General features: G+C 40.0%; 1 protein-coding gene across 1 annotated transcript in view; it reads left to right on the top strand.

The window, feature by feature from the left end:
* Positions 1-13,982, top strand: part of LOC101017895 (dynein heavy chain 14, axonemal) — a 294,249-nt gene that overhangs the window by 199,890 nt on the left and 80,377 nt on the right. The window contains exons 30-33 of the mRNA XM_031655372.1: positions 7,190-7,284; positions 10,345-10,504; positions 11,904-12,035; positions 12,424-12,519. Of these exons, the coding sequence (XP_031511232.1) occupies positions 7,190-7,284; positions 10,345-10,504; positions 11,904-12,035; positions 12,424-12,519 (483 nt within the window). The remainder of the gene's footprint in view (positions 1-7,189; positions 7,285-10,344; positions 10,505-11,903; positions 12,036-12,423; positions 12,520-13,982) is intronic.

The raw sequence follows: 13,982 nt of genomic DNA, 5'->3' as shown, positions 1-13,982 counted from the left end.
CCCCTGTCTTTTTTTTTTTTGTTCTCCATTTGTCTCTGGTAAATCTTTCCTCCATCCCTTTATTTTGAGCCTATGCATGTCTCTAAGGTGAGATGGTCTCCTGGAATATGTTGTGACTGATGGGTCTGACTCCTTTATCCAGTTCTACAGTCTGTGTTCCTTTTCATTGGAGCCATTTATCCATTTTACATTTAAGGTTAAGATTGTTATGTGAACTTGATCCTGCCATTATGATATTAACTGGTTATTTTGCTCAAGTTAGCTGATGCAGCTTCTTCCTTGTGCCTCTCCCCGATGGTCTTTTACATTTCTTTTGGCATGTTTTTGCAATGGCTGGTACCGGTTCCTTTCCATGTTGAGTGCTTTCCTAGGGTCTCTTTTGTAAGGCAGGCCTTAGGCAAGTGGTGACAAAATCTCTAAGCATTTGCTTATCTGTAAAGGATTTTATTTCTCCTCTTCACTTATGAAACTTTAGTTTGGCTGGATATGAAATTTGGCTTAAAATTTTCTTTTTTAAGAATGTTGAATATTGGCCCCCACTCTCTTCTGGCTTGAGAGTTTCTGGCTTATATCTGCTGTGAGTCTGATGGGCTTCCCTTTGTGGGTAAATCTGGACCTTTTCTATTGCCCTTGATTTTCCTTCGCCTAACTTTGTGGACCCAATTATGTTCGAGTTAGTTCTTCTCGAGTATCTTTGGCGTTTCATTTCCTGATTTTAATGTTATTCCGTCTTCTACTGTTAGTTCTCCTGATGATATCCCCTGAAGAGTGTTTTCCAACTGGTTCCATTTTCCCTAATTTCAGGCAATCTCTAATCAGACGTAGATTTTATTCTTTTACATAATCCCATACAATTTTGCAGGTTTTGTTCATTTCTTTTTCTTTCTTTGTTTCTTTCATTTCCATTCATTTGATCCTCAATCACAATTTTTCTTCCAGTTGACGGTCGTGGTTACTGAAGCTTGTGCATTTGTCACGTGATTTCCTCGGTCATGCTTTTCATCTCTTTCTATTCTCTGTTTATGACCTTCTCTGCATTAATTAGCCTAGCCGGGGCTAATTCTTCCGTAATTTTTTTCAGATTTTAGTTTTTATGCTTGCACGAATTCCTCCTTTAGCTCTAAGAAATTTGATGGACTGGAAGCCTCTTCTCATCTCACAAAGTCATTTTCCTCATTCAGCTTTGATCCTGTTGGCTTATGAGCTGGCACCTTGCCGGGGAGATGCGCCTATTTTTGAATTTCCAGCTTTTTCTTAAGTTCTGCTTTTTTCCCCATCTTTGTGGTTTTATCTGCCTCTGGTCTTTGATGATGAAATGATGTACTGATGGGTTTTGGGTGTAGGTGTCCTTCCTGTTTGATAGTTTTCCTCTAACAGTCAGACCCTCAGCTGTGGTCTGTTGGAGACTGCTTGAGGTCCACTCCAGACCCTGTTTGCCTGGGTGGTATCAGCAGCAGAGGCTGCAGAAGATAGAATACTTCTGAAATTGAAAGGAGTGTAACTGCCTGATTCTCTTTTGCTTTGAAGCTTCCTCAGGGCATACTCCACCCTGTGAGGTGTGGGGTGTCAGACTGCCCCCTAGTGGGGATGTCTCCCAGCATGCCCGCGTCAGGGGACCCACTTGAGCAGGCAGTCTGTCCGTTCTCAGATCTCAGCCTCGTTGGGAGATCCACTGCTCTTCAAAGCTGCTGACAGAGTCAAGCTATGCCTGCAGAGTTTTCGCTGTCACACAGCCTGTTGTTGTTGTGTAGCTGTGCCCCTGTCCCCAGAGGTGAGTGTCAGTTGAAATGCAGAAATCACTGGTCTTCTGTGGGCCGCTGGGAGTTGAGACTGAGCTGTCTTATTCGCCCATCTTGTTCACCTTTCTTCTTTATTAGTCTGGGTTAGTGGTCCATTTTGTTGACCTTTTCAATAACCCAGCTCATGGATTCATAGATGTTTTGAAGGGTTTTTCCTGTCTCTGTATCCTTCAGTTCTGCTCTGATCTTTGTTATTTCTTGCCTTCTGCTAGCTTTTGAATGTGTTTGCTCTTGCTTCTCTAGTTCTTTTAATTGTGATGTCAGGGTGTCAATTTTAGATCTTTCTCACTTTCTCCTGTGGGCATTCGGTGCCATAAATTTCCCTCTAAACACTGCTATAGCTGTGTCCCAGAGATTCTGGTACGTTGTGTCTTTGTTCTCATTGGTTTCAAATAACTTATTTATTTCTGCCTTAATTTCATTATTTACCCAGTAGTCATTCAGGAGCAGGTTGTTCAGTTTCCATGTAGTTGTGTGGTTTTGAGTGAGTTCCTTAATCTTGAGTTCTAATTTGATGGCACTGTGGTCTGAGAGACTGTTTGTTATGATTTCCATTCTTTTGCATTTGGTGACAAGTGTTTTACTTCTAATTATGTGATCAATTTTAGAATAAGTGCTATGTGTTGCTGAGAAGAATGTATTTTCTGTTGATTTGAGGTGGAGAGTTCTGTAGATGTCTATTAGGTCTGCTTGGTCCTGAGCTGAGTTCAAGTCCTGAATATTCTTGTTAATTTTCTGTCCCATTCATCTGTCTAATATTGACAGTGGGATGTTAAAATCTTCCACTATTATTGTGTGGGAGTCTAAGTCTCTTTGTAGATCTCTAAGAACTTGCTTTATGAATCTGGGTGCTCCTGTATTGGGTGCATATGTATTTAGGATAGTTAACTCTTCTTGTTGCATTGATTCCTTTGCCATTATGTAATGCCCTTCTTTATCTCTTTTGATCTTTGTTGGTTTAAAGTCTGTTTTATCAGAGACTAGGATTGCAATCCCTGCTTTTTTGCTTTCCATTTGCTTGGTAAATCTTCCTCCAGCCCTTTATCTTGACCCTGTGTGTGTCTTTGCACATGAGATGGGTCTCTTGAATACAGCACACTGATGGATCTTGACTCTTTATCCAATTTGCCAGTCTGTGTCTTTTAATTGGGGCATTTAGCCCATTTACATTTAAGGTTAATATAGTTATGTGTGAATTTGATCCTGTCATTATGATGCTAGCTGGTTATTTTGCCCATTAGTTGATGCAGTTTTTTCATAGTGTTTATGATCTTTACATTTTGGTATGTTTTTGCAGTGGCTGGTACCAGTTTTTCCTTTCCATATTTAGTGCTTCCTTCAGGAGCTCTTATAAGGTAGGCCTGATGGTGACAGAATCCCTCAGCATTTGCTTGTCTGTAAAGGATTTCATTTCTCCTTAAGTTATGAAGATTAGTTAGGCTGGATATGAAATTCTTGGTTGAAAATTCTTTTCTTTAAGAAGGTTGAATATTGGCCCCTACTCTCTTCTAGTTTGTAGGGTTTCTGCAGAGAGATCCACTGTTAGTCTGATGGGCTTCCCTTTGTAGGTAACCCGACCTTTCTCTCTGGCTGCCTTTAACATTTTTTCCTTCATTTCAACCTTGGTGAATCTGAGGATTATGTGTCTTGGGGTTGCTCTTCTTGAGGAGTATCTTTATGGTTTGCTCTGTATTTCCTGAATTTGAATGTTGGCCTGTCTTGCTAGGTTGGGTGAGTTCTCCTGGATGATATCCTGAAGTGCGTTTTCCAGCTTGGTTCCATTCTCTCCATCACTTTCAAGTACGCCAATCAAATGTTGGTTTAGTCTTTTCACATAGTCCCATATTTCTTGGAGGCTTTGTTCATTCTTTTTCATTCTTTTTTCTCTTAAATTGCCTTCATGCTTTATTTCATTAAGCTGATTTTCAATATCTAATAGCCTTTCTTCCGCTTGATTGATGCAGCTATTGATACTTGGGTATGCTTCACGAAGTTCTCATGCTGTGTTTTTCAGCTCCATCAGGTCATTTATGTTCTTCTCTAAACTAGTTATTTTAGTTAGCAATTACTCTAATCTTTTATCAGGGTTCTTAGCTTCCTTGCATTGGGTTAGAACATGCTCCTTTAGCTCAGAGGAGTTTGTTATTACCTACCTTCAGAAGCCTACTTTTGTCAATTTGTCAAACTCATTCTCCATCCAGTTTTGTTCCCTTGCTGGCAAGGAGTTGTGATCCTTCGGAGGAGAAGAGGCATTCTGGGTTTTGGAATTTTCAGCATTTTTGTGCTGGTTTTTCCTCATCTTTATGGATTTATCTACCTATGGTCTTTGTTCTTGATGACCTTCAGATGGAGTTTTTGTGTGGTTGTCCTTTTTGTTGATGTTGATGCTATTGCTTTCTGTTTGTTGGTTTTTCTTTTAACAGTCAGGCCCCTCTTCTGCAGGTCTGCTGGAATTTGCTGGGGGTCCACTCCAGACCCTGTTTGCCTGGGTATCACCAATGGAAGCTGCAGAACAGCAAAGATTGCTGCATGCTCCTTCTTCTGGAACCTTCATCCCAGAGGGGCACCCACCAGATGACAGCTGGAGCTCTCCTGTCTGTCGACCCCTGCTAGGAAGTGTCTCCCCATCAGGAGGCATGCAGCTCAGGGGCCCACTTGAGGCAGCCTGTCTCTTAGCAGAGCTCGAATGCTGTGCTGGGAGATCCACTGCTCTCTTCAGAGCTGGTAGGCAGGAACATTCAAGTCTGCTGAAGCTATGGCCACAGCCACCCCTTCCTTCAAGTGCCCTGTCCCAGGGAGATGGGAGTTTTATCTACAAGCCCCTGATGGGGCTGCTGCCTTTCTTTCAGAGATGTCCTGCCCAGACAGGAAGTATCTGGAGAGAGAGTCTGGCCACAGCGGCTTTGCAGCACTGAGGTTGGCTCTGCCCAATCCAAAATTCAGGGCAGCTTTGTTTACACTGTGAGGGGAAAACTGCCTACTCAAGCCTCAGTAATGGTGGATGCCCCTCCCCCCACCAAGCTTGAGTCCCAGGTCATCTTCAGACTGCTGTTCTGGCAGCGAGAATTTCAAGCGAGTGGATCTTAGCTTGCTGGGCTCCATTGAGGTGGGATCCACTGAGCAAGACCACTTGGATTTCTGGCTTCAGTTCCATTTCCAGGGGAGTGAATGGTTCTGTCTTGCTGGCATTCCAGGCACCACTGGGGTATGAAAAAAAACTCCTGCAGCTAGCTTGGTGTCTGCCCAAACAGCCGTCCAGTTTTGTACTTGAAACCGGGCCCTTGTGGTATAGGTGCCCAAAGGAATCTCCTGGTCTGTGGGTTGTGAAGACTGGGAAAAGTATAGTATCTGGGCCAGAATGCACTGTCCTTCATGGCACAGTCCCTCATGGCTTCCCTTGGCTATGGGAGGGAGTTCCCTGACCCCTTGTGCTTCCCGGGTGAGGTGATGCCCCACCCTGCTTCAGTTCTCCCTCCATGGGCTGCACCCACACTCTAACCAGTCCCAATGAGATGAACTGGGTACCTCAGTTGGAAATGCAGAAATCACCCACCTTCTGCGTTGGTCTCACTGGGAGCTGCAGACTGGAGCTGTTCCTATTTGGCCATCTTGGCCTAATCATGCCATACTCCTATAATACTTTTTTGTACATTTTCTCACCACATACTCTGTGATCATTTCTTCATATTATAGTGATTTTGTAATATCATTTCCTAAAAAATCTTTAGCATAATTGATCAAATGTATTTTTCATTTTGGATAGTTTAGAAGTTTCTTCCAACTCTATAAGTTATTATTGACGGTGACATGAATATTTATAGGACTGCTATTGCATTTGGTATAAGCAGCAATGGCTTTTCAAGAGTTCTTGTGCAGTGATTAATTTCAAATACTGTTTGAATCAATGACATTCATTAACCAGTTTTCCATCAATGCTCCCATTATAGCAGTGTTTTCTGATATTTATGTCAATAAATATCATTAATGTCAATATTTCTTGAAAACGCAGCAAGAACTTTAAATTCTTCCAATGTGATCATATGATTCATTCTTCTTCATTACTTGGATAATTAGACAAAACAAGAGCCACTTCATTACTTATGTTCTAAATTTATTTTTTCATTTTAATAAATTTTGCTTTTGGTATGACCTGAAATTTTTCATTATGATTTGCTCCTCAATATCAGAATAACCTCTAGTGATTTTACCACTCACCTTTATTTCATATTTCACACGTTTTTATCTTAATTATATATATGTAAATAAAATTTTTTAATTCTAAAATAAGGCACCTCTCACATATCTATATAAGAAATCTGTAATTTCTTACTTACTTCATTGAAACACTCCAAAACATCTTGCCAAATGCAGTATTTCTTCAAAATCCAGGAATTCTGATGAATTTGATATTATACAATTCCCACTAAAAAAGGGAAAAAATAGTACAGCAGATTTAGAATAGTATATACTGCTTATCAAGTATACTCAAAATGAAGCTTCATTTTGCAAAGCTGTCAATGAAAATCTAACCCTCCACTTACAATTTTATACATCTAATAAGTGGAAATATTTCCACAGAGTAGCTTCTAGACCCATACATTGTAAATCTCGTCTCTCCTATACTAACCTGTGGGTTACTTCTGGCGCCAGACCCTATAGGACAAGTTTCTATTACAATATGACCTCTGGACTTAATGTCACCCCACTGGGAAAGTTAGACCAGCAGAAAACAGAAGTATTTCTGGAAGTCATTTCTATTTCAGACAGCTTACATAGCTTTATTATATAGGGAAGTAACTGTGCGCAATATAAATATAATTCCCAACTCAACTTTTTAGCCAGATCCCAAAATGTCCACAGCCACTCCAGCACCTGATGTGACAGGAAACCTGACAAAGAGTGAGACAAAATGCAAAGAGAAATCGTTCCTAATTGATTGCAGTTCAAATGTCTTACTTTTGCAAAATGAAAACATATGACCCTGCAAATATAATAGCAGGGCAGCTTGCACAACCTTGGAAGGAATGTGTGCAAGTGAGAGGCTGAAGTTTAAGCTTCGTAGCTTCACACTAATTCTACTCTTAACCGGACCATTCCTCAAAAGGGCATTGTTAATTCTACACTGAGTCTAAGAGGTAAGGCAGAAATCACTGTATTTTTGCTTCCCATGTATACCTTCTCATCAAGGACTGAATCATATACATTTTAGGACTATGATACACCTTTCCAACAGTACAAACATGTGTGTGTATATCTAAGTCATACAAGATGCATAACTTATAGGCATTGTAAAAATTTCAAATTATATTTTCCAAGTTCAGCATACAAAAATTTTAAATATGCAACTATATTGATTCATATATATTTGGGGACCTATATTTTTATTGCAGAAAACTGCCAATGAACTAAAAAGTGTGCTGCCAGCCTTAGACAAGGCAATTGTGGCTCTGAATGCCCTGGATAAAGCTGATGTCGCTGAATTAAGGTAACTCTCCTAAGTTTCTTTTGAATTGGAAAAGCTCAGAAAAAAAAAAAAACATAAATTCATGTTTACTAAGCCTATATTCCATTTTTAGCTTATATGCTAAGCCTATATTCCATTTTTTAATCTTGGTCTAAGATTTTTTACCCATCTTGGTTAAGTGTTCATTCTGTATGGAATATACTGTATCTTGTCAATTTTATGATGCCTTCAATTGTAAGGCTTATCAGTATTTTTTGTATCCTTAAGAAAAAATGCTGCCAGTTAAACTATGACGTGCTGTTTGTTATAAACTGAATCTCAATCTCTTTGATGTAAAAATGTGCATCTTAAAATTGACAAAATACAATATACAGTGAGCAAGAGGGAGTATCAGGAGATGACATCAGAGAAGTAACAGGGGCCAGTTCTTCCCCAGCACAGCCCCTCATGTACCTCATGACTTTGTTCCAGAAAGTTCTATTCTTTTAGCTTTTTTTTCTAGCAGATATTCCATAGAGAGTGATCAGTTCAAATTCCCTTTAGCCTAATTTCTGAGGGCCAGTGTGTCATAGTGGTTAAGCACATGGGCTCTGATACCAAGCTTCCTGGCTTGGAATCCTGGCACTGCCACTTTCTAGCTATATAAGCTCTCTGTGCCTGAGCTTTCCTTTTGTGCAAGAGTGATTGCAGATGTTGAAAGGACTGAATGAGTCAGTACAGGTAAAGTACTTGTAACAGAGGCTGGAATAAGACAACTGCTCAATAAAGGTTACTTTCATGATAAGAGGTTTCCTCTGATCAAGTAGGCCCTTTTCCCTGCCCTAGTAGTACTATAAAAGCTAAGAAAACCAGCCTTGTCTTTGAACTCCTTGAGTACGTCTTGTTTGTTTGTTGTTTGTTTTTAAAGATCCTCCTTTGTTATATTGCTAATGCGTATTTTACTTTGCTCACTCCAAAATGCCACACGAATGAGGATGCCTTATAACCTGATCTCCATTGCTATTCTTGGACATGCAGCAGAGGCATCTAGCAGATGCACAGCTTAGTCCATTCTCTTTCCAAGCTGCTATTTCTATCATCAAAATGCCAATGATTGCCCCATGATAGTTTCATCCTTTGCCACTTTGCAACATGAACCACTAGAAGCAGGAAGTAGACAGTAGAAAATGCAGATTGGAGAAAATCAGTAAAGATCCAAGACAGACTACTTCTGTGAAGTAATAAAGAATTTCAAAGCAAATTTCCACTAGACAAGTCTCACTTTGAATCAAATATTTATTCCTGGAAAGTGGCACAAAGATTGAACTACAGTCAATTTAAGCCTGTTTCCCCTTTGATTTAAATTAAATTTCCTAGGTAATACATTTTATCCTAGTATTATATTCACATCGTATTTGTTTTAAATAGCATCAAACCTGGGTAAAATTGAGGAAAGTTCCTTATTGGAGCGCTCACTTCTCCTTTGTGGACCTTTTCTCTTTTCCTAGTTCCTTGGTTATCTTTCTCATTATTTCAAAAAGGCCAAGCTGATAATCTCAGAAAAGCAACCTGAAAATTTATTTCAGAATAAGGTGCTAATGACTGAGTTATTCAATCCATTTGAAAATGATCTTCATTTTAAAATTAGACTATTAAAGAGACTAAACATTAAATCAAATGAACACATAGGTTAGAATTTCTAGTTGTACAGACACTGGGACCTACCTAAGGCTGAAGGATGGAAGGAGGGAGACAGTCAGAAAATGTAACTATTACGTACTGGGCTTAGTACCAGGGTGATGAAATAACCTGTACAACAAACTCCCATGACACAAGTTTACCTGTATAACAAACCTGCACATGTACTCCTGAAACTGAAATAAAAGTTGAAAAAAAAATTCTAGTTGTGAAATTCAAGGCAGGGGACCTTCTTGGTAAGCCCTTTGGATAATATCATGCATGTAAAGTTGGCTTGGTTTCCTTCCTTCTTTGGGAAGTCTGTGCGATTTTCACTTGGGGAGGCTCATTACCCTGTGTGGACCTACCCTGCCTTGTTCCAAGTTCCAAATGCTGGTGCACAGCAACCATCACCCCCTTGTGATTTCTCTTTGAAACTTGCTTCTTATAAATGTTATTCTGACCCTGACTTTCCAAAGCATCAACTTCTTACCTAACAGTCCAGTGGCCTGTCAACTGATTAAGACATAGTGAAGAGGCAGCTTCCAATGTTCCAATAATAAATACATTATTAATGACTTAAAGGACAAATTCGCATCCACCCTTCCTCCCCTGACTGTTTTATCTGTGATTTTTACGGTGGGAATTTTAGATCAGGAAGAAGAAACAACAGCATGTGTTTAAGGGGAGTTGGCTGTTACACTACTTCTTAAGTCACGAGAATAGGGCTGACTCCGAGCGCATACACGTGTACAGTGTCTCTGTGAAGTAGTCATCAGTAAATCAACCCTGGACTGAAATAAGAGAGGGGTTTCTATTTTTAAATAACTCTGCATTGAAGACTTTTCTTTTTTTTTTTTTTTTTTTTTTTGAGACAGTGTGTCTAGCTTTGTCACCCAGGCTGGAGAACAGTGGCGTGATCTTGGCTCACTCCAGCCTCCGCTTCCTGGGTTCCAGCGATTCTCCTGCTTCAGGCACCAAGTAGCTGGGACTATAGGCCCCCGCCACCATACCCAGCTAATTTTTTTATTTTTGTAGAGACAGGGTTTCGCAAAGTTGGCCAGGCTGGTCTCAAACTCCTGACCTCAAGTAATCTGCCCACCTCGGCCTCCCAAAGTGCAGGGATTACAGGCATGAGCCACCATGCCCAGCCCAAGACTTTTTATAATAAAATTAGCCTCTAACTCAGATGTAGTACTTATTTAAGTTTTATGCATTTCGTCTTCCTAAAACTATGATATTCTTATATTTAAGACACCCAATCTTTAAAAAATACTTAAATAATTAAATAGCTGTATCTTGACAAATAGTTTTCCTTGTCCAAATGTGTGTTAAAAAATCTGTGTATATTGTCTTCTGAGATATTTACAGGGTGCATATCATTTTTAATTGTGAAGTTGATGAGATTTTCATCATCTATTACAGAGTATACACACGGCCTCCCTTCCTCGTACTGACTGTCATGAATGCAGTGTGTATACTTCTGCAAAAGAAACCTAACTGGGCAACGGCAAAGTTACTTCTTTCAGAAACTGGTTTCCTGAAAAAATTGATTAACCTTGACAAGGACAGCATACCTGATAAGGTAAAAAGTTGATCTGTAATTGATGCATCTCATATTTACACTCTGTAGGATCAAACAGACCACCTGCCATCTAAATTGTTCTATTCTTAGATGGAGAAACTATTCTCTAGGAAAATAGCTCTATTCTTCCAGGCAAGAGAGGAGATGCCTAGTTGGATAGGGAAAAGAAATCCCAGTCTGAGAAAAATTTCATTCTGATTATGGCTCCCAAAAGTAGATGAGAAATACAGTATATCTAACTCCAAACTGTGTGTGATACCATTTAGAAATAGAGGTGGACCTGTGGGTATGTGACACAGCTAAGGTAGAGAACATCCTCAGAGAGCCCCAGTGTGCCCCAGGTCACATCACCATTACTGACCAGACAGACCTTTGAATAGGGACTGTGCCTTGCCAATATGCCGCCTGGGGGACAGAAGGAAGAGGATGGTATTCCTAGTCACCTCACACCTGAAGTGCACAAGGAGACTTCAGAATTTTTAGACATCAAATTCCTAAAGCTGGAGAAAGTTAATCTGTATTGTTTTTGTTTTAAAAGTTTCTTTTTAAAAAGTATAGCAAAGCTACTGCAACAACAGTAGCAATAGCAGGATGTTTATAACAAAGACTTTTTCTCTCCTGGTACTAGGTTTTGTTGTTGTTTTGTTTTGTTTTTTGTTTGTTTTTTGTTTTGAGACGGAGTCTCGCTCTGATGCCCAGGCTGGAGATCTCAGCTCACTGCAACCTCCACCCCCCGGGGTTCAAGCGATTCTCCTGCCTCAGCCTCCTGAGTAGCTGAGACTACAGGTGCCCGCCACTATGCCCAGCTAATTTTGTATTTTTGGTGGAGACAGGGTTTCACCACGTTGGGCAGGCTGGTCTTGAACTCCTAAGCTTGTGATCTGCTCCCCTTGGCCTCCCAAAGTGCTGGGATTACAGGCGGGAACCACCTTGCCCAACCACTAGGGTCATTTTTGTAGCCAGGCATGTGTCTTTGATTCTACTATTAAAGATAAGTTATTTATTTTTTTTTTAGACAGAGTCTCACTCTATGCACTCGCTGGAGTACAGTGGTGTGATCTTGGCTCACTGCAACCTCTGCCTCCCGGGTTCAAGTGATTCTCGTGCCTCAGGTTCCCCAGTAGCTAGGATTACAGGCGTGTGCCATCATGCCCAGCTAATTTTTGTATTTTTAGTAGAGACAGGATTTCACCATGTTGGCCAGACTGGTCTCAAACTCCTGACCTCTGGTGACCCACCCACCTTGGCCTCCCAAAGTGCTCGGTTTACAGGCATGAGCCACCATGCCCCGCCTGAATATTTTAATATGAAATAAAATTTCAATCTAGTGTAGACTGTGGAAAACTTCAGGTGAATAATATTTCTTTCTAATGTAATACATTAACTGTGTACTCTCTAGGTTTTCATGAAGCTAAAAAAAATTTTAACCTTACCTGATTTCAACCCAAACAAGATTGCGCTGGTTTCTGTTGCTTGTTGCTCCCTGTGCCAGTGGGTTATAGCTTTGAATAACTACCATGAAGTACAGAAGGTATGCTTTTCCTCCTCAACATCTGTCATGATTTGAAAGTGGCATGTCAAGGTCCCAGAAATAATTTTTATTTAACAATACTCAAGTGAACTTGAGTGGAAAGGATACCTAAGGAGAAACACTTTAATCAAATATATTATTCTAACTCACACAGATGTCAAGTGCTCCCATTAAATTTGTTATTTATTGACAACTATGCTAGTATTTGTTTATTTCATTTTATTGTTTCACCATAATAGGCTACTTTGTACACCACATATACACATAGTTCTAGGAAAGTTTAATTGTAACAATGGACATCTGTAAATGTCTTTCAAATATAAATGACATTTTTAACGGTACACCTGACCTTTTTTTGACACTTAAATATTCTGACATTCTCTTTAAGGTTGTGGGCCCTAAACAAATCCAAGTAGCTGAAGCTCAAAACGTCCTTAAAATTGCGCGACAAAGACTGGCTGAGAAACAAAGAGGTTTACAGCTGGTAAGAAATACTTTTACTTGTTCAGTTCTCACAATAAGACAAAACACCAGGACAATGTAATTATCTCAGGAGAGCTTATCAGTTACAGATAAAATGGAAATAATAATATAGGTAGTGAAAAGATTAATTGTGAGGATTAAGTAAATAATATTATTGGTAATAATATTAATAATATATATAAAACTTTTAGTGCCTACCACATAATAAAACACTCTATAGAGTTCATTATTATTGTCTTTATAATATTTTAATTTACTATTTCACCAAATTTCTCTCAGGAGATCTCTACAACTTCAGTTTACCAAAGCCTTAAACAGTATCAATCTGTGGGGTTTTTTTCTTTTCAATCTGTGTTCTTTAAAAAACTGTACTTTGCGGGGCGCCGTGGCTCACGCCTGTAATCCCAGCACTTTGGGAGGCTGAGGCAGGTGGATCACCTGAGGTCAGGAGTTCAAGACCAGCCTGGCCAATATGGTGAAACCCCATCTCTACTAAAAATACAAAAATTAGCCAGGCGTGGTGGCAGGCGCCTGAAATCCCAGCTACTTCGGAGGCCAAGGCAGGAGAATCTCTTGAACCCGGGAGAAGGAGGTTGCAGTGAGCCAAGACTGCACCATTACACTCCAGCCTGGGCAACAAGAGCAAAATTCCATCTCAAAAAAAAAAAAATCCAACTGTGTTCAACCTGTTTATATCATTACCCTGTTGCTTTGTAAAGGCATGATTATTCCTTAAATGTCTTGATTTTAAATTAAAATACAGTATCATTATCATTATGAGAACTGGAACTAGAATTGCTATCCCTGTTACCTATTTAGCTCACATACATTTTGAGAGTAGGCAAAGTAATACATTTCAGAGATGGCAAACAGGCAAATTCAGTCCATTGACATCTTTTGACCTATTACAGTCTTCCCACCCCTCACCTCATTTTGATATAATCCACATTTTGAAATCTGGGAATTTTACTTAATATCTGATTTTCTGTCTTTTCCTGAAAACTCAGATAGCTGGCAACTCTGGGCTAGCATTCCCACTTGGCTGTAGGCAGCCCCCACTCACTTCAAGCATTTCTGCTACCTGCTTGGCCCCATAGGCATTTCGGGCAAACTGAGATATATTAAAAAGGATTGGCTTAGGATTGTCTTGGAAATGCGGGCTCTTTTTTGGTTCCATATGAACTTTAAAGCAGTTTTTTCCAATTTTGTGAAGAAACTCATTGGTAGCTTGATGGGGATGGCATTGAATCTATAAATTACCTTGGGCAGTATGGCCGTTTTCATGATATTGATTCTTCCTATCCATAAGCATGGTATGTTCTTCCATTTGTTTGTGTCCTCTTTTATTTCACTGAGCAGTGGTTTGTAGTTCTCCTTAAAGAGGTCACTTGGACTCGGGAAGGGGAACATCACACACCGGGGCCTATCACGGGGAGGGGGGACGGGGGAGGGATTGCATTGGGA

The sequence above is a fragment of the Papio anubis genome, chromosome 1 (genome assembly GCF_008728515.1).
Source record: "Papio anubis isolate 15944 chromosome 1, Panubis1.0, whole genome shotgun sequence".
NCBI lineage: Eukaryota > Metazoa > Chordata > Mammalia > Primates > Cercopithecidae > Papio > Papio anubis.
Note: the sequence above shows the minus strand (reverse complement) of the source record. Positions and strands in the feature narration are given on the sequence as shown.